The sequence below is a fragment of the Coregonus lavaretus genome (assembly GCF_964263955.1).
Source record: "Coregonus lavaretus genome assembly, chromosome: 4".
NCBI lineage: Eukaryota > Metazoa > Chordata > Actinopteri > Salmoniformes > Salmonidae > Coregonus > Coregonus lavaretus.
Window position 1 is genome coordinate 36,048,123 of NC_139991.1, and position 22,037 is coordinate 36,070,159.

Sequence of the window (22,037 nt, forward strand, 5' to 3'; positions counted from 1 at the left end):
TGCCGATTTTGCAGGTTTTCCTACTTATAAAGCATGTAGAGGTCTGTAATTTTTATCATAGGTAAACTTCAACTGTCAGAGACGTAATCTAAAACAAAAATCCAGAAAATCACATTGTATGATTTTTAAGTAATTAATTTGCATTTTATTGCATGACATAAGTATTTGATCACCTACCAACCAGTAAGAATTCCGGCTCTCACAGACCTGTTAGTTTTTCTTTAAGAAGCCCTCCTGTTCTCCACTCATTACCTGTATTAACTGCACCTGTTTGAACTCGTTACCTGTATAAAAGACACCTGTCCACACACTCAATCAAACAGACTCCAACCTCTCCACAATGGCCAAGATCAGAGAGCTGTGTAAGGACATCAGGGATATAATTGTAGACCGGCACAAGGCTGGGATGGGCTACAGGACAATAGGCAAGCAGCTTGGTGAGAAGGCAACAACTGTTGGCGGAATTATTAGAAAATGGAAGAAGTTCAAGATGACGGTCAATCACCCTCGATCTGGGGCTCCATGCAAGATCTCACCTCGTGGGGCATCAATGATCATGAGGAAGGTGAGGGATCAGCCCAGAACTACACGGCAGGACCTGGTCAATGACCTGAAGAGAGCTGGGACCACAGTCTCAAAGAAAACCATTAGTAACACACTACGCCATCATGGATTAAAATCCTGCAGCGCACGCAAGGTCCCCCTGCTCAAGCCAGCGCATGTCCAGGCCCGTCTGAAGTTTGCCAATGACCATCTGGATGATCCAGAGGAGGAATGGGAGAAGGTAATGTGGTCTAATGAGACAAAAATAGAGCTTTTTGGTCTAAACTCCACTCGCCGTTTTTGGATGAAGAAGAAGGATGAGTACAACCCCAAGAACACCATCCCAACCGTGAAGCATGGAGGTGGAAACATCATTCTTTGGGGATGCTTTTCTGCAAAGGCGACAGGACGACTGCACCGTATTGAAGGGAGGATGGATGGGGCCATGTATCGCGAGATCTTGGCCAACAGCCTCCTTCCCTCAGTAAGAGCATTGAAGATGGGTCGTGGCTGGGTCTTCCAGCATGACAACAACCCGAAACACACAGCCAGGGCAACTAAGGAGTTGCTCCGTAAGAAGCATCTCAAGGTCCTGGAGTGGCCTAGCCAGTCTCCAGACCTGAACCCAATAGAAAATCTTTGGAGGGAGCTGAAAGTCCGTATTGCCCAGCGACAGCCCCGAAACCTGAAGGATCTGGAGAAGGTCTGTATGGAGGAGTGGGCCAAAATCCCTGCTGCAGTGTGTGCAAACCTGGTCAAGACCTACAGGAAACGTATGATCTCTGTAAAGGTTTCTGTACCAAATATTAAGTTCTGCTTTTCTGCTTTTCTGATGTATCAAATACTTATGTCATGCAATAAAATGCACATTAATTACTTGTAAAATCATACAATGTGATTTTCTGGATTTTTGTTTTAGATTCCGTCTCTCACAGTTGAAGTGTACCTATGATAAAAATTACAGACCTCTACATGCTTTGTAAGTAGGAAAACCTGCAAAATCGGCAGTGTATCAAATACTTGTTCTCCCCACTGTAGGTGTTCCTTTTGTCCTGGTGGGAAAGGGCCATGTGGAGTGCGATTGAGATTGTGCCATCTGTGGATCTGTTGGGGCGGTATGTGAATTGGAGTGGGTCTAAGGTTTCTGGGTTGATGGTGTTGATGTGAGGCATGACCAGCCTTTCAAAGCACTTCATGGCTACCGACATGAGTGTTACAGGGCAACAGTCATTTAGGTAGGTTACCTTTGCTTTCTTGGGCATAGTGACTATGGTGGTCTGCTTGAAACATGTAGGTATTATAGACTCGGTCATGGAGAGGTTGAAAATGTTAGTGAAGACACTTGCCAGTTGTTCCGTACATGCTCTGAGTACACGTCCTGGTAATCCGTCTGGCCCCGCGGCCTTATGCATGTTGACCCTTTTAAAGGTCTTGCTTGCATTGGCTACGGAGAGCGTGATCAAACAGTCGTCCGGAACAGCTGGTGCGCTCATGCATGCTTCATTGTGGCTTGCCTCGAAGCGAGTATAAAATGCATTTAGCCCGTCTGGATGTTATCATCCTAATGTTAGATAAAACCCTAACTAGAACTTAATGTGAATCTTAGCTAATGTTCTGGGATTGTTCCCGGTTTGCTGGGTAGGGTCTGGTTTCAAGGGTAGACTCTTTTGTCAACCTCGATAAGAAAACATAAATCTCTGGGGTGGATCCTCTTCAGACAGACAACTCTACCAACAAATCACAAGGGAGACATGCAAGAACGTTGCGATTTGAAACCAAAGTTTGCAGGCAAAAAAAGGTAGTTGATGAAAACGAGCCACTTGCGAAATGCACTCATTAAAAATAATCTCAGTGATCTCCATCTTGCTAGCTACTATTTTGTATTTTATTCAAGCAGATAAGGTAGTGACATAGGCAGTGACATGGTTATTTTATGCCAAACTGAAACTATATTACGTACAGACGTGTTAATCCTGAACATTTGAAAATTGTGGGATGTCTAGAGAGATTTGGCGCACAGGGTTGTTGGTCAGACCAAAACATGAAAATGTTTTTGCATGGGTTGCCCATTTTCAAGCAGAAATGTACTTTATATACCACTGGTTTGGTATCGTTTTCCTGTACAGTAGCTAGAAAGTGCAGTGTATGTACTATTTAGTAAGTTACTCAGGAATGTAAGTCACTCAGGATTTTTTATGAGAGCTCATCGTATCCAACTCTGTGAGTAATGGGCTTATATATTCTCACTGGCCCAGAGTAGAGCTCCCAATGAGCACCCAGTCATATCACACTCAAGTTTTATCCACCCTGTCTGAGTCCTATGACTTACTATAATGCCCACCTACCTCGCACCTCACGTTCAAGTCATCTTCAAGTAAGTTCATTGTAGACACTTAAGGATGATTTAGACATGAAGCACAAAAAATGCTAATATCAGGCAAAAATTATCATTTGGAGACAGTTGCCATGTAAACAAAACCAAAGCATGAATTGCTGCCTTAACTTGTCCATAGGCTGCTTACAGGGTAAGGAAACCAAAATGTAATTTTTTAACTTGAATGAACTATCCCTTTCAGTTTTGTACATCCATAGACGTAGATTTTTGGTTGAAATTGTGAATGTCCGCCATGGCCTTGATTTAAACATCCACAGACATTGATATTTGGTCTGGTCCCGGCCGGCCTTGATTTGTCCCCAAAATAGACGTCTATGATTGGCTCAGATTTGGTCCAGACCTGCCCAACAATATATGTCTGTGGAAGTTCAAATGAAGGCCATGACGGACCGACCAATTTTGGCCTTGTTACAAAAATACCCAGTGTGCTTTGCATGTGTTAATTTTTACATTCACATTTTGGGCCTTTAGCGGATGCTCTTATCCAGAGCAACTTACAGTGCATTCAACTAAAGTAGATTAACAAGCACACATGTGACCGACCGGCTCGATTCGGTCTTATGTAGCAACATTTTAATTTGTGTTTTTTACATTGGATAAAAGTAAAGACTCAGAGCTAGAAAATGGTATATCATACAGTACAGTTGAGGAACAATGGGAAAGTAATTCTGCTTTCAAAGTTGATAAAATTGTAACCTCACTTTTGAGAAAATGGCCCTTGAGTGTGTGTGTACCTACTGGAGAGCTCTTCGTTGTCTACACCCATTCAGCATTGTTCACACCCTCTTAAAAACGTTCTATTGAAATACTTACTTGCATAGTGGAATCTTTTGTTTAGACGTACAGTGAGGGAAAAAAGTATTTGATCCCCTGCTGATTTTGTACGTTTGCCCACTGACAAAGAAATGATCAGTCTATAATTTTAATGGTAGGTTTATTTGAACAGTGAGAGACAGAATAACAACAAAAACATCCAGGAAAACGCATGTCAAAAATGTTATAAATTGATTTGCATTTTAATGAGGGAAATAAGTATTTGACCCCCTCTCAATCAGAAAGATTTCTGGCTCCCAGGTGTCTTTTATACAGGTAAAGAGCTGAGATTAGGAGCACACTCTTAAAGGGAGTGCTCCTAATCTCAGCTTGTTACCTGTATAAAAGACACCTGTCCACAGAAGCAATCAATCAATCAGATACCAAACTCTCCACGATGGCCAAGACCAAAGAGCTCTCCAAGGATGTCAGGGACAGGATTGTAGACCTACACAAGGCTGGAATGGGCTACAAGACCATCGCCAAGCAGCTTGGTGAGAAGGGGACAACAGTTGGTGCGATTATTCGCAAATGGAAGAAACACAAAAGAACTGTCAATCTCCCTCGGCCTGGGGCTCCATGCAAGATCTCACCTCGTGAAGTTGCAATGATCATGAGAACGGTGAGGAATCAGCCCAGAACTACACGGGAGGATCTTGTCAATGATCTCAAGGCAGCTGGGACCATAGTCACCAAGAAAACAATTGGTAACACACTACACCGTGAAGGACTGAAATCCTGCAGCGCCCGGAAGGTACCCCTGCTCAAGAAAGCACATATACAGGCCCGTCTGAAGTTTGCCAATGAACATCTGAATGATTCAGAGGAGAACTGGGTGAAAGTGTTGTTGTCAGATGAGACCAAAATCGAGCTCTTTGGCATCATCTCAACTTGCCGTGTTTGGAGGAGGAGGAATGCTGCCTATGACCCCAAGAACACCATCCCCACGTCAAACATGGAGGAGGAAACATTATGCTTTGGGGGTGTTTTTCTGCTAAGGGGACAGGACAACTTCACCGCATCAAAGGGACGATGGACGGGGCCATGTACCGTCAAATCTTGGGTGAAAACCTCCTTCCCTCAGCCAGGGCATTGAAAATGGGTCGTGGATGGGTATTCCAGCATGACAATGACCCAAAACACACGGCCAAGGCAACAAAGGAGTGGCTCAAAAAGAAGCACATTAAGGTCCTGGAGTGGCCTAGCCAGTCTCCAGACCTTAATCCCATAGAAAATCTGTGGAGGGGGCTGAAGGTTCGAGTTGCCAAACGTCAGCCTCGAAACCTTAATGACTTGGACAAGATCTGCAAAGAGGAGTGGGACAAAATCCCTCCTGAGATGTGTGCAAACCTGGTGGCCAACTACAAGAAACGTCTGACCTCTGTGATTGCCAACAAGGGTTTTGCCAAAAAGTACTAAGTCATGTTTTGCAGAGGGGTCAACTACTTATTTCCCTCATTAAAATGCAAATCAATTTATAACATTTTTGACATGTGTTTTTCTGGATTAATTTGTTGTTATTCTGTCTCTCACTGTTCAAATAAACCTACCATTAAAATTATAGACTGATCATGTCTTTGTCAGTGGGCAAACGTACAAAATCAACAGGGGATCAAATACTTTTTTCCCTCACTGTAAACATTTTTGCTAAAAGTATTATTATATTATTGATCGATTGACTATGACTTTTCAGATCACCCAGTAGTGCTGTCTGCAGGGTTAGCTCCAGGTAAATATTGCAATCCTTTAGCCATTCCTGGACCTGTGTCCAAAAACAAGCTACAAATGGACAGTACCAAAACAAATGATCTAATGATTCTGTCTCTTTTTAGCAAAATCTGCAGAGCTGGGGAGATTGTATCCTCCATATAAATAACATTCTATTGGTAGCAAGAATTTTATATAACAATTTAATTTGAACAATTCTACGTTTTGAATCCGGCGTCGTTTTGCGTATCAATTCATAAACACTATGCCATGGAATTCATACGTCAAAAATATCTTCCCAACTATTTTGCAATCTATATGGGACGGCTGTCAATCCTTTGGTCCTTAAATGAAACTGGTATACTTTTCTATGTATCACAATTTTCTTTAACCAATTATATTCTTTAATGCAAGGCCGACAGACAAGTTCCTTAATTTTTCCCTCTTCCACTTTCCTTTTTAATTTTTTCGGTAATGCTGCAATTATTTGGTTGTAATTTTGGGTAGAGCAGACATTTCCATATGTTTTTGTTAGCTGCATGTGCGACATAACTCCACCAGTCCTATGTATGATATAATTTAAGAAGATTATACTTTTCTTTTTTTTTTTGTCAATTTTTTATAATTTTTTTATCATTATGTGTATTTGAGTTTAACCACAATATTTGTTGCATTATTTGTTCTGTCATTTCTGGAGTTCATCTATTGCCTGCTGGCCCCCCTACCTCTGCGGAAGCACAGTTCCCGCTCAGCCTAGTCAAAACTGTTCGCTATTCTGGCATCCCAATGGTGGAACAAGCTCCCTCACGACGCCAGGACAGCGGAGTCACTCACCACCTTCCGGAGACACTTGAAACACCACCTCTTTAAGGAACAACTGGGATAGGATAAAGTAATCCTTCTACCCCCCCTTACCCCACCCCAAAGAAAGAAAAAAAACATATTGTAAAGTGGTTATCCCACTGGCTATAAGGTGAATGCACCAATTTGTAAGTGGCTCTGGATAAGAGCGTCTGCTAAATGACGTAAATGTAAATGTAAATGGAGGATTAAATTGAAATTGCAACCAACTTTCTATGGCTTGTTTTAGAAATAGTGATATTTGGAAGATTATTTCCTTTTCCAATAATTTAAAGTGAGAGGTTGTAATCTGAATAAAGGGAAAAAGGCCATTCTTGAACATTGGGTGAGACAATCTTACTAATTTGCTAGAGAACCAGTTCGGATTTAAGTATAACTTTTGTATGACTGAAGCTTTTAGTGATAGGTCTAATGCTTTATTATTTAATCAATTCATATTCATTATATAAATAAGCCCGTTTAATTTGTCTGGCTTGCCGTTCCAAATAAAATTGATTTTTTTTTCTCATATAATTTTAAAAAACTGTTCGCTAGGCGTAGGCAAGACCATAAGCAAATAGGTAAACTGGGATAATACTAAAGAGTTAATCAGGGTGATTTTTCCACAAATTGACAGGTATTTACCTTTCTACGGTAGCAAGATCTTATCTATTTTTGCTAACTTTCTATTAAAATGTATTGGAGTGAGATCATTTATTTCATTTGGGATATGTATTCTGAGTATATCCACATCACCATCAGACCATTTTATTGGTAAACTACATGGTAATGTAAAAATTGAATTTTTAGTGATCCAATACGTAATATAGTACATTCATCATAATTTGGTTGTAATCCAGAGAGGTTAGACAATGTATCTAGATCCTCTATGAGGCTGTGGAGGGATTCAAGTTGTGGATTTAAAAGAAAACATGAATCAGCAGCGTACAATGACACCTTTGTTTTTAAGCCCTGGATTTCTAATCCCTTGATATTATTGTTGGATCAGATTTTAATAGCTAACATCTCGATGGCAACAATAAATAGATATGCAGATAGTGGACAACCTTGTTTCACTCCTCTTGACAGTTTAAAACTTTCTGAGAAATAGCCATTATTTACTATTTTACACCTAGGATTACTATACATGATTTTAACCCAATTTATAAGAGCCAATTGAAATGCTCCAGGCATTTATATATAAACCCCAGTCGTACTTTATCAAATGCCTTTTCGAATTCTGCTATGAATAGTAGGCCTGGTTTTCCCGATTTTTCATAGTGTTCTATTGTTTCCAGTACCTGCCTTATATTATCTCCAATGTATCGCCCATATAAAAAACCTGTCTGATTAGAATGAATAATGTCCGTCAATACCTTTTTAATTCTATGCGCTATACATTTTGCTAGAATTTTTGCATCACAACACTGAAGTGTAAGGGGCCTCCAATTTTTTTAATGGACTGGATCTTTATATTTTCCACTTGTATCCTGTTTCAGTAATAATGAAATCAGACCTTCTTCTTGAGTGTCTGATAATCTACCATTTACATAGGAGTGGTTAAAACATGCTAATAACGGTCCTCTGAGTATATCAAAAAAGGTTTGGTATACCTCGACTGGTATGCCATCCAACCCTGGAGTTTTCCCGGACTTAAAGTCTTTAATTGCATCCAGAAGTTCCTCCTCTGTAATTTCACCTTCACATGAGTCTTTCTGCATGGCTGTTAATTTTACATTTTCAATAGAAAAAAAATCTCTACAATTTGCTTCAGTTAGAGGAGAGAGGCGACTGAAACGAAAACATATGCTTAAAGTACTTTGTTTCCTCCTTCAAAATATCATTTGGTGAATCATGGTTACAAATGACGTCATTTGTAACCAGTTTCAATAAATTCATTTTGGTAGCATTCCTATGTTGAAAATTCAAAAATAATTTGGTGCATTTTTCCCCATGTTCCATCCAGTTTGCTTTATTTTTATAATATATTACACTTGATCTGTCTTTAAAAAGTTTCTCAATTTCTTTTTGTTTTTCCTCTAATATATTCTGAGCCTCTATGTTTCAGTTTTTATTGCTATCTATCTGTTCTGTTAGACTTTCTATTTCCTTTGTTAGTGTGGACTCTTTTGTCCTAAATTGCTTTTGTTTTCGAGATGAGTACTGAATTGCATGGCCTCTAAAGGCACATTTAAAGGTGTCCCATACAATAAGGGGATTTGCTGTACCTATGTTATGTCGGAAAAAATCAGTTATATATTCCTCTTTCCTAGTTAAAACAAGTTATCATCCAATATGCTTTGATTACATTTCCAATATCCTCGCCTACGTGGAAATTCAATATGAGTAATGTATATGCCAATTATATGATGGTCCGACCGCATTCTGTCACCTATCAACACTTTTTAAACTTTTGGTGCCAACGAAAATGACATAAGAAAAAAGTAAAGACGACAAATATTGTTAATGTAAGTAGTGAAAAGAACTGGACCTGTTATGTCCAGAAAACCTAATTTAACACCATCAGTAAATACAAAGTGTGCTGTCCTTTAAATAATTATCTAACCAGCTACATGCAGTCTGGTCTAGGCCAATTGATGAAAGCTTCAGAATAAGTAATGAGTGATCCACAGTGTTGAAAACTTTAGACAGGTCAATGAAAAGGGCAGCACAGTGTTTCTTCTTATCCTAACAATTTAAGAACATCATTTAAAACCAAAGAAGTAGCAGAGATGGTGCTATAGTTGCAGAGATATGCATTATGTGAGACTGCTAAGGCCTCTGCGTGATGAGAAATATTGGAATACGATTTTGTTTTCTTTGAACAGGTACAGTGGGGAGAACAAGTATTTGATACACTGCCGATCTTGCAGGTTTTCCTACTTACAAAGCATGTAGAGGTTTGTAATTTTTATCATAGGTACACTTCAACTGTGAGAGACGGAATCTAAAACAAAAATCCAGAAAATCACATTGTATGATTTTTAAGTAATTAATTTGCATTTTATTGCATGACATTAGTATGTGATCACCTACCAACCAGTAAGAATTCCGGTTCTCACAGACCTGTTAGTTTTTCTTTAAGAAGCCCTCCTGTTCTCCACTCATTACCTGTATTAACTGCACCTGTTTGAACTTGTTACCTGTATAAAAGACACCTGTCCACACACTCAATCAAACAGACTCCAACCTCTCCACGATGGCCAAGACCAGAGAGCTGTGTAAGGACATCAGGGATACAATTGTAGACCTGCACAAGGCTGGGATGGGCTACAAGACAATAGGCAAGCAGCTTGGTGAGAAGGCAACTGTTGGCGCAATTAATAGAAAATAGAAGAAGTTCAAGATGACGGTCAATCACCCTCGGTCTGGGGCTCCATGCAAGATCTCACCTCGTGGGGCATCAATGATCATGAGGAAGGTGAGGGATCAGCCCAGAACTACATGGCAGGACCTGGTCAATGACCTGAAGAGAGCTGGGACCACAGTCTCAAAGAAAACCATTAGTAACACACTACGCCGTGGATTAAAATCTTGCAGCGTACGCAAGATCCTGCTGCTCAAGCCAGCGCATGTACAGGCCCGTCTGAAGTTTGCCAATGACCATCTGGATGATCCAGAGGAATGGGAGAAGGTCATGTGGTCTGATGAGACAAAAATAGAGCTTTTTGGTCTAAACTCCACTCGCCGTGTTTGGAGGAAGAAGAAGGATGAGTACAACCGCAAGAACACCATCCCAACCGTGAAGCATGGAGGTGGAAACATCATTCTTTGGGGATGCTTTTCTGCAAAGGGGACAGGACGACAGCACCGTATTGAGGGGAGGATGGATGGGGCCATGTATCGCGAGATCTTGGCCAACAACCTCCTTCCCTCAGTAAGAGCATTGAAGATGGGTCGTGGCTGGGTCTTCCAGCATGACAACGACCCGAAACACACAGCCAGGGCAACTAAGGAGTGGCTCTGTAAGAACCATCTCAAGGTCCTTGAGTGGCCTAGCCAGTCTCCAGACCTGAACCCAATAGAAAATATTTGGAGGGAGCTGAAACTCCGTATTGCCCAGCGACAGCCCCGAAACCTGAAGGATCTGGAGAAGGTCTGTATGGAGGAGTGGGACAAAATCCCTGCTGCAGTGTGTGCAAACCTGGTCAAGACCTACAGGAAACGTATGATCTCTGTAATTGCAAACAAAGGTTTCTGTACCAAATATTAAGTTCTGCTTTTCTGATGTATCAAATACTTATGTCATGCAATAAAATGCAAATTAATTACTTAAAAATCATACAATGTGATTTTCTGGATTTTTGTTTTAGATTCCGTCTCTCACAGTTGAAGTGTACCTATGATAAAAATGACAGACCTCTACATGCTTTGTAAGTAGGAAAACCTGCAAAATCAGCAGTGTATCAAATACTTGTTTCCCCCCACTGTATGTCTGCGGCAATTTAGTACATGGAAACCTTTCTGCCTGTTAAAATAGCTGACAAATGCAAACACCAACCACAGAGGCAAATTATTATTCCTTGATGACAAAATACACCCTCACACTCACTTATTGATGGGGTTACACAGATGTTTTTAAGGCAATGATGGCTTATGTACAGTAAGAGTCTGTTGTGTTGTGCTATGTTGTGACTGTCTGTCTGGCTGGCTGTGTTACAGCGACCTCTACTGGTCTATATTAAACTCCTCTCTGTTTCAGGGTGCGAGAGGACCCGACGGTCCAACAGGGAAGCTGGGGTTAGTGGGCAAGAAGGTAAGACTCCTGCTTGGGTCAAAGGTCACAGCCCTGCAGGGTGTAAGGGACTTCAGCTGTAACACATACCCCTCAAAAAAGACCAAGGTGCAGATACACATGGGGCCCACATAAAGAATACTACAGTTTACTATAGTATTTACTATAGAATTATGTAGTAAACTGTAGTAAACTATAGTATACTGTAGAATCCCATACTCTGTAGACTTTTGTAGGATACTATACTACACACTGTACTATCCCTTTATCATGTGTAGTACTTACTTGAGAATGTTGTAGTATACTGTAGAATACTACACTGAGTATACAAAACATTAAGAACATTTGTTCTTTCCATGACATAGACTGACCAGGTAAATCTAGGTGAACGCTATGATCCACTATTGATGTCACTTAAATCCACTTCAAATGAGTGTAGATGAAGGGAAGGAGACAGGTTAAAAACCCCTTAGAGTCTATGCCCTGTCAAAAGGAAGTTTGTTCTGAAGTGTCTGTCCTACAGTATATCTGAGAGAAATAAGAAAGATCAGGAAATATTTGTATTAATTTTTTACATGTATTTAACCCCTTATTTTTGGCACTAAAGAGTGTCCATATACTGTATACTTTCATTCATTTTTTCAACTGGTACCGGGGGACCATCAGACGAGTCTTGTGAGGCCTGTGGACGTCCTACAGCAAAACAACTGACACGTACTTGTTTGTGAGAGTCTCACCTCTCCACAGAGTGGTGTGCCTGGTCCATTGCATTGCTCAGAACTGTTGACCCAACTCAATAGTTGGCCTGTCATGAATCTGTCTTATGTTCTGGTTAAGGTGTTCCCCTCATTAAACAGTAACTGGCGTAGTCTGGTAGTTGTGACATTTTAGTTAAACCTAGTCGGCAGGTGTTACTAGAATTTACCACAGTCATGGCCGCAGAAACACTACAGTAAATACTACAGTATACTAGTCATGTCCGCAAAAACACTACAGTAAATACTACAGTATATTACAGGCATTTCTGCAAAAACATTATAGTGAATACTATAGTATACTACAGTCATGTCTGCAAAAACATTACAGTGAATACTGTGTTGTACTCAAGTCATGTCCGGAAAAACACTACAGTGAATACTATAGTATATAAATATAGTAATACTACAGTATTTAGACCATAGTACACTATAGGATTTTTTCATATGGGGGAGAGAGTAAAAATCATATTATAGACACATTGACACTCACGTACGTCTTATTGTATACACACTCTGCACTGCACATGCCTGCACACAATTTCATCAGACACTGGTTAGTGATTTGTCTGTCTCTTCATCCATATATCTGCTGTCTGCTTTCCTGATGTTTGCCTCTTGCTCTGTCTTTTTTCTGCTTCTTTCTCCCTTTCCCTCTCACTCAAAAACACACACACACACTCTCGCTCTCTCTCGCTCTCTCTCTCTATCTTTATCTCTCTCTCTTTTGTTTTCTGTCACACTATTCACATATTCATCCCTCCTTATCCCTCCTCATCATCCCTTTCTCTCCACAGGGCCCTGATGGTCCTCCAGGAAAAAATGGTTTTCCGGGTGATGAGGTAAAATTCTGCTGAAGTGTCCACTCACTGTCATATTTCACCCCTGGTTATGTTACACCGGATAGCCCAGGCCCTTTAGCCCTAACTGATATACTGACAGGCAGGCCACTTGAGACAGGCAGCTTTTTATTTTACAGTTTCTTGTTCTTAGGAGCTTGTAGGTACTCTGTAGTTCATTGATTTACTGTGTGTAGCAATTTTCCAAAGCACATACTGCTTTACCTTGTAAGGAGAGAACTCACCTCATCCACTGTCAATGTGTTGCACTCACACAGCAGTGCTGCAACAAATATGCTGATTTGTATTTGAGTTGTAGCTGTGTGTTTATCATGTGATGGTCAGTTTTCTCTTGACCTGTGTTTGGTAGCACATTTGGTGTACGTTAGGTCAGCTATCACGTATAGTCATGGTCTTATTTTTCCTCTTTTTTTATGCTCTCTCCCCAGGGGAAAATTGGAGAGCCAGGAGAAGCTGGACCTCAAGGGTTTCCCGTAAGTCCTGTGTGATTCTCATCCACAATCTGAGTCCAGCGTGGGCTAACATACACTATAGCCATATACATACAGTGAGGATAGACAAGGCAGCGCTGCTTTTAATCTGCCCCAAGGCTTATAGCTCCCTGACTAACTCCGGCGCTTCAAATCCTGCATGTTTTCAACTGGCCAGGGCTTGGTGACTCCAACCTCACATAATATTCAACCTTAAATCTACATCAGGTTCTACCCTGCTACACAGCCATCCATTTATACTGATGTTGTTTTTACATGTTAATCTCCTGCACACACCTTGGCCACACATCTTTTTCCACTTGGCCCGATGAAGGATCGTAAGAGTTGACCGGGATGTGCTGTAGGCGCGACATTGAACCACCAATAAAGCCCAAACTAAGAACCTCAAGAAAACTGTGGAGAAGGAATATATACAGTTGAAGTCGGAAGTTTACATACACTTAGGTTGGAGTCATTAAAACTCGTTTTTCAACCACTCCACAAATTTCTTGTTAACAAACTATAGTTTTGGCAAGTCAGTTAGGACATCTACTTTGTGCATGACACAAGTAATTTTTCCAAAAATTGTTTACAAACAGATTATTTCACTTATAATTCACTGTATCACAATTCCAGTGGGTCAGAAGTTTACATAAACTAAGTTGACTGTGCCTTAAAACAGCTTGTAAAATTCCAGAAAATAATGTTATGGCTTTAGAAGCTTCTGATGGGGTAATTGACATCATTTGAGTCAATTGGAGGTGTACCTGAGGATGTATTTCAAGGCCTACCTTCAAACTCAGTGCCACTTTGCTTGACATCATGGGAAAATCTAAAGAAATCAGCCAAGACCTCAGAAAGAAAAATGTAGACCTCCACAAGTCTGGTTCATCCCTGGGAGCAATTTCCAAACGCCTGAAGGTACCACATTTATCTGTACAAACAATAGTAAGCAAGTATAAAAACCATGGGACCACGCAGCCGTCATACCGCTCAGGAAGGAGATGCTCCTAGTTCTGCCTCCTAGAGATGAACGTACTTTGGTGCGAAAAGTGCAAATCAATCCCAGAAGAACAGCAAAGGACCTTGTGAAGATGCTGGAGGAAACAGGTACAAAAGTATCTCCACAGTAAAGAGTCCTATATCGACATAACCCGAAAGGCCTCTCAGCAAGGAAGAAGCCACTGCTCCAAAACCACCATAAAAAAGCCAGACTACGGTTTGCAACTGCACATGGGGACAAAGATCGTACTTTTTGGAGAAATGTCCTCTGGTCTGATGAAACAAAAATAGAACTGTTTGGCCATAATTACCATCGTTATGTTTGGAGGAAAAAGGGGGGACGCTTGCAAGCCGAAGAACACCATCCCAACCGTAAAGCATGGGGGAAGCAGCATCATGCTGTGCTTTGCTGCAGGAGGGACTGGTGCACTTCACAAAATAGATGGCATCATGAGGAAGGAAAATGATGTGGATATATTGAAGCAACATCTCAAGACATCAGTCAGGAAGTTAAAGCTTGGTTGCAAATGGGTCTTCCAAATAGACAATGACTCCAAGCATACTTCCAAAGTTGTGGCAAAATGGCTTAAGGACAACAAAGTCAAGGTATTGGAGTCGCCATCACAAAGCCCTGACCTCAATCCTATAGAAAGGCCTACAAACCTGACTCAGTTACACCAGCTCTGTCAGGAGGAATGGGCCAAAATTCACCCAACTTATTGTGGGAAGCTTGTGGAAGGCTACTCGAAACATTTGACCCAAGTTAAACAATTTAAAGGCAATGCTACCAAATACTAATTGAGTATATGAAAACTTCTGACCAACTGGGAATGTGATGAAAGAAAGAAAAGCTGAAATAAATCATTCTCTCTACTATTATTCTGACATTTCACATTCTTAAAATAAAGTGGTGATCCTAACTGACCTAATACAGGGAATTTGTACTAGGATTAAATGTCAGGAATTGTGAAAAACTGAGTTTGAATGTATTTGGCTAAGGTGTATGTAAACTTCAACTGTACTTGCTCACCCAGGTGTGCCCGGAGATACCGCTGTAGTGGATACCATGCTATTGTAAACTGCACACATGTTCAGTGTTGTTGAGTGTTGTATTCCCAGGAGAACATGACAATAGCAGCATCTCAAATGACACCTTCTATTCTGGTTGAAGCTCAATGTTAAATTAAAATCTCCCTACCATCATATCTAAGCCAATATGACACCAATGTCAATGAAAATTTGCAAATCAATTTGATTGGAGGTACATAACACACTCCTTGCCTCTCGTCTTGAGCCGTCCGGCTGTTACCGAGAACCACATGCCGGATTTTTAACAGGGTCGTTAGCAATTCCGTTTTCTGAGTATTTTCTGCGCCCACCTAGCTCAAACTCTAGACGTTGGATTAAGACGAGACTATAGCGTCCATAAAGTGACCATCGGATTGACTAAGTTTGTAGGTGCAACAGATTTTATTAAATTATTAATGTATCATTCTCACATGCTCATTTATGTCCATTAAGAACCAACAATGTGCTTGCTACCTTTTTGTAGCATTTCTGACAATGCTAACATATTTTCAGCCAAATCTCAGAGCTCTAAAACCAGACCAAAGCACTTGGGTTGTGCAGCAACAGTGCTAGTAGTTAGCAACACCAGTCGGATGAAAGGCAAGCTACAAGCAAAGGAAATTGGCTACATTTTGCTATGGAAAGTTTTTCACATGGCTGAAGTCATCTGTGTAAACTGTTGGCCTTGACGCTTGACACTTGCGTGTAATCAGAGCACAAACAAATAAGCACAAATAAGATTGCGAACTTCCATGGCTGCTATTACCAATTAGCTAGCCAACTAACGTTAGCTAGTAAAAAATTATGAGATACCAACCCCGTTCACAGGGTGGTTAACTCTTCAGATTCTTCAAGTCTCCACGGAATTAGGTTAATCTGCTTTTAGTTTTCACGGTCCACATTTTTGGAATCACTCACAAAATTCACTGCATTTTGATTCCCTGGTGCCACTAGGGAATTTTAAAACCTTGATGATAAATGAGTTCACCGAGGTGTGCAATTGTTTTGATTTATTGACTTCTCTATGATGGCTGTGATGTTTTAATGTATTGTACTTGTTATTGTATCTTGTTATATTTTTTTATATTTTAATTGATGGTCTCAGGGCACCATTGAAAATGAGACCCCGGTCTCAATTGGGCTTCCCTGATTAAATAATAGTTAATAATAATTTTAAAAAAGGTAACTAACTAACGTGACAGCCCTTACCTTATGCACTGATTCAGTATGCTACCTCTGTCAAAGCAAATTTCTTCTTGTCATTATAAACCAAATTGGACTGATTAACACATTGTTAAGTTACTTTTCAATGTATTCACGAAAACCTGAAGTCGCCATCCAAATTTGGCACCCAGGTTAAACAACACTAACATCATTGCTTGTTTGCGCACAGTCAAAATAAAACGCTTGCTAACTTCGTTAGCTATGTGACTGTTTTCACTTTGTCATTATGGGGTATTGTGTGTAGAATAATGAAAAATAAAAATACAATTTTTTTGAATAAGGCTGTAACGTAACAAAATGTGGAAAAAGTCAAGGGTTCTGAATACTTTCTGAAGGCACTGTATGCAGAGAAAGTGAAATATTCCTCGACATTAAAATAGACAAGACGAGCTGCTAATAATAATAAAAACGCAGGGCTATCGATACACATGTCTACTCAGTCATTGCAGCGCGAGTGGAAGTAGGGAGAAGCGTGTTTTATGTTTTGTTAATACTGTTGAATAAAAACAGTGTTGACGGTGCTGAATAAGAACAGACATGAACTCACTCATAAAAATAGCATCCATTTGCTGTATTCTTTGACAGTCTCTCTCTGGTCTTAAAAGTTATGAAATCTCACGTATGCTGGTATCAAACTTTTTTGTGGCCGAGGTCGTGGAAGCTGTAAGCATGGTGGTTTGAGCTATCCGATTGGCCAGCGTAGTAGGCACACTCGATTTAGCCAAAGATCTCCCGGTCCGCCGGGTAGGTGGAGTTAGTCTTTTCAGACAAAATAAATGGTTAAAAATGGGAACACTTTCCCTACCAGGTGCGCAGGGCATCTGAATCAATTTCACCTACCGCCAACAGCACAAAACTTTTTTTGTAAAGGAGCGCAATCCTTTATCGTTGGCTTTTCTACAGAAATGTTTGGTTGGTGACCACTGCTGTAGACCATAGTATTTACCAAGAGTATTTACTCAACGACCTGTATAGGGGTCGTTGAGTGTGGTGGCATTGAGGAGTTTACCACATCAGTCACTGGCTTCATTAATAAGTGTATCGACGACATTGTCCCCACAGTGACCATATGTACATATCCCAACCAGAAGCCATGGATTACAGGAAACATCCGCACTCTCTCTGACCCATCTGTAATACCTACTTGTTTCAAGCAAACCACCATAGTCCCTGTGCCTAAGAAAGCCAAGGTAACCTGTCTAAATGACTACCGCCCCAGAGCACTCATGTGTAGCCATGAATTGTTTTGAAAGGCTGGCCGTGCACAACTCCAACACCATCATTAAGTTTGCCGACGACATGGTAGGCCTGATCACCGACGACGATTAGACAGCCAATAGGGAGGAGATCAGAGACCTGGCAGTGTGGTGCCAGGACAACAACCTCTCCCTCAACGTGGACAAAACAAAGAAGCTTATCGTGGACTACAGGAAACAGAGGCCTGGACACACCCCATTCCCATCGACGGGGCTGTATTGGAGTGGGTCGAGAGCTTTAAGTTCCTCAGTGTCCACATCACTAAGGACCTATCATGGTCCAAACACACCAACACAGTCGTGGAGAAGACACGACAACACCTCTTCCCCCTCAGGAGTCTGAAAAGATTTGGCATGAGCCCTCAGATCCTCAAAAAGTTCAAAAAGGCTGGCTGCATGTATGCTTGGTATGGCAACTGCTCGGCATCCGACCACAAGGAGCCACAGAGGATAGTGTGTACGGCCCAGTACATCAGTAGGGTCGAACTCCCTGCAATCCAGGACCTCTATACCAGGCGGTGTCAGAGGAAGGCCCTAAAAATTGTCAAAGAATCCAGTCACCCAAGTCATCGACTATTCTCTCTGCTACCGCACGGCAAGCGGTACCGGAGCGCCATGTCTGGGACCAAAAGGCTTCTGAACAGCTTCTACCGCCAAGCCATAAGACTGCTGAACAGTTGATCAAATGGCTACCTGGACAATTTACATTGACCCCTTTTTTATTTATTTATTTATCATAATTGTTTTGCACTGACTCACTTGCATTGGCTCTATGCACACTCACTAGAATCTACCCACACACTCACGCATACTACACTGACGCTCTAATACACATACTACATATGCTCACACACACAAAACACACACATGCATATTGACGCCACACACACACACACTCACACATATACATTTTTTCACGTGTCTATTTTCAAAGGATAAAGGTAAGAACATGAACAACTTCATAGTTAAGAACACCATAACAAGATGGAAGAAAATTAAACGTATTCTACAGGAAAAAATATCCCTCCCTAAAAACACAACTCTATGGAACAATCCTTGGATAGCATTTCAGAATTATCCGATAAATTGGTCCACATGGAAAACTAAAGGCATAGAAACCGTAAATTACTTGGTAATAGGAAATACATTTATTTCCATGACAGAATTAAAAAGCAATTTTGGAATGTCCAATGTAGATATTTTCAAATACATGCAACTTAAAAGTTTCATATTTGAAATCTCTATTAAAAATCTTTTGGACATCAGAGCTATCTTGAGGTAATCCTATTTGAGTCAAAAAATGATATTCAAATGATAGGTAAGATAAACAAAACCTTGCAGAGAGCCTCTTAGAAAAAAATATAAACTGTTAGAACCAAGACTTAAAAAGAACTGATACAGTGAGGGAAAAAAGTATTTGATCCCCTGCTGATTTTGTACGTTTGCCCACTGACAAAGAAATTATCAGTCTATAATTTTAATGGTAGGTTTATTTGAACAGTGAGAGACAGAATACCAACAAAAAAATCCAGAAAAACGCATGTCAAAAATGTTATACATTGATTTGCATTTTAATGAGGGAAATAAGTATTTGACCCCCTTTCAATCAGAAAGATTTCTGGCTCCCAGGTGTCTTTTATACAGGTAACGAGCTGAGATTAGGAGCACACTCTTAAAGGGAGTGCTCCTAATCTCAGTTTGTTACCTGTATAAAAGACACCTGTCCACAGAAGCAATCAATCAATCAGATTTCAAACACTCCACCATGGCCAAGACCAAAGAGCTCTCCAAGGATGTCAGGGACAAGATTGTAGACCTACACAAGGCTGGAATGGGCTACAAGACCATCGTCAAGCAGCTTGGTGAGAAGGTGACAACAGTTGGTGCGATTATTCGCAAATGGAAGAAACACAAAATAACTGTCAATCTCACTCGCCTGGGGCTCCATGCAAGATCTCACGTCGTGGAGTTGCAATGATCATGAGAACGGTGAGGAATCAGCCCAGAACTACACGGGAGGATCTTGTCAATGATCTCAAGGCAGCTGGGACCATAGTCACCAAGAAAACAATTGGTAACACACTACGCAGTGAAGGACTGAAATCCTGCAGCGTCCGCAAGGTCCCCCTGCTCAAGAAAGCACATATACAGGGCTGTCTGAAGTTTGCCAATGAACATCTGAATGATTCAGAGGAGAACTGGGTGAAAGTGTGGTGGTCAGATGAGACCAAAATCGAGCTCTTTGGTATCAACTCAACTCGCCGTGTTTGGAGGAGGAGGAATGCTGCCTATGACCCCAAGAACACCATCCCCACCGTCAAACATGGAGGTGGAAACGTTATGCTTTGGGGGTGTTTTTCTGCTAAGGGGACAGGACAACTTCACCGCATCAAAGGGACGATGGACGGGGCCATGTACCGTCAAATCTTGGGTGAGAACCTCCTTCCCTCAGCCAGGGCATTGAAAATGGGTAGTGGATGGGTATTCCAGCATGACAATGACCCAAAACACATGGCCAAAGCAACAAAGGAGTGGCTCAAGAAGAAGCACATTAAGGTCCTGGAGTGGCCTAGCCAGTCTCCAGACCTTAATCCCATAGAAAATCTGTGGAGGGAGCTGAAGGTTCGAGTTTCCAAACGTCAGCCTCGAAACCTTAATGACTTGGAGAAGATCTGCAAAGAGGAGTGGAACAAAATCCCTCCTGAGATGTGTGTAAACCTCGTGGCCAACGTCTGACCTCTGTGATTGCCAACAAGGGTTTTGCCACCATGTACTAAGTCATGTTTTGCAGAGGGGTCAAATACTTATTTCCCTCATTAAAATTCAAATCAATTTATAACAATTTTGACATGCGTTTTTCTGGATTTTTTTGTTGTTATTCTGTCTCTCACTGTTCAAATAAACCTACCATTAAAATTATAGACTGATCATGTCTTTGTCAGTGGGCAAACGTACAAAATCAGCAGGGGATCAAATACTTTTTTCCCTCACTGTATTGTCAGAAGATGGATGGAATGTTAGAACATCACTATCAAAATGACAGTTAACGAAAATGTACGCTTAATCCAGCATAAACTAATGGATAGAATTTATTACACGAGACAAAATTCACAAATTCTACAGCACAATGACGAGTGTAAATGTCTTAAGTGTAAAACTAACAATTACTCAATAATCCATGCCTTCTGGGAATGCTGTAAAGTCCAAAAGTTATGGGCGGAGTTAGAAAGTTGGCTGTCAGAAGTGTTACAATGTAAATGTACTTTTCATCCATCTGTTTGCATATTTTAAGACATGACATATGAGGGTGCAGTGAGATAACCGATGGGTTGGTGTAGCGGGTGATGTTGGACGAAGTCAGGCGCAGGAGAGGAAATCACGGAATAAATGGTTTATTCAAATAAACAGAGGTACGCAACAATGCATAATATACACCAGTGCGGTAAATTGGGGAAGACAAAGCACATGGGTGAATATCCCGGCGATACACAATACAAATCTAGCTCCACCGAGCTATATATCCTCTACAATGAACAATCACACACAAATACAAGGGGGCAGAGGGAACACTTATACAGGTACTGATGAGGGGATATGAACCAGGTGTGTGTAACAAAGAAGACAAAACAAATGGGATGATGAGATGAGGAGCAGCAGTGGCTGGAAGGCCGGTGACAACGAACGCCGAAGCCTGACCGAACAAGGAAAGGAGACAGCCTCGGAGGAAGTCGTGACAGTATCCCCCCCTTGACGTGCAGCTCCAGGTTCCGGGTGGAGAGCAAGACCCGATCACCCCAGCTGGACACTGAGGTGGAGATGGCTCAGTGCGTAACGCCCGCTCTATGTCCGTGTCCACCGCCCTACCGATGCCACAATGCAGGAGGCCGGGAGTATGGGGGTGTGATCTGTTGGCCTCTCCTCTTTGTCGGACAGCCGTGACAGTGCGTCTGCCTTCACATCCTTAGTACCCTGTATGTAGGACAGTGCAAAATCAAACCGGGTGAAGAACAGGGCCCACCTGGCCTGGCGAGGGTGCCCGGATGTACTCCAGGGGACGGTGGACAGTCCAGACGAGAAAAGGGTTTTTCACCCACTCGAGCCAGTGCCTCCACATGGTCAGGGCTCTGACAACAGCCAACAGCTCCCGATCACCAATGTCGTAGTTCTGCTGCACCGGTCTGAGCTTCTTGTAGAAGAAGGCACAGGGGCGGAGCTTGGGTGGCGTGTCCGAGCATTGAGATAGGACAGCGCCTATCCCTACCTTGGACGCATCCACCTACACTACGAACGGTAGTGATGGATAGGGATGAGCCAATACCGGGGCTGAGGTGAACAGAGCCCTCAGGATACTGAAGGCCCTGTCAGCCTC

The 22,037-nt window shown here is 41.5% G+C and overlaps 1 protein-coding gene across 1 annotated transcript in view; it reads left to right on the forward strand.

Annotated features, from left to right (window-relative positions):
* Positions 1 to 22,037, forward strand: part of col27a1a (collagen, type XXVII, alpha 1a) — a gene marked incomplete at both ends in the record, with an annotated part of 366,083 nt that overhangs the window by 205,510 nt on the left and 138,536 nt on the right. Inside the window, 3 exons of the mRNA XM_084160593.1 lie at positions 11,001 to 11,054; positions 12,586 to 12,630; positions 13,077 to 13,121. Of these exons, the coding sequence (XP_084016719.1) occupies positions 11,001 to 11,054; positions 12,586 to 12,630; positions 13,077 to 13,121 (144 nt within the window). The remainder of the gene's footprint in view (positions 1 to 11,000; positions 11,055 to 12,585; positions 12,631 to 13,076; positions 13,122 to 22,037) is intronic.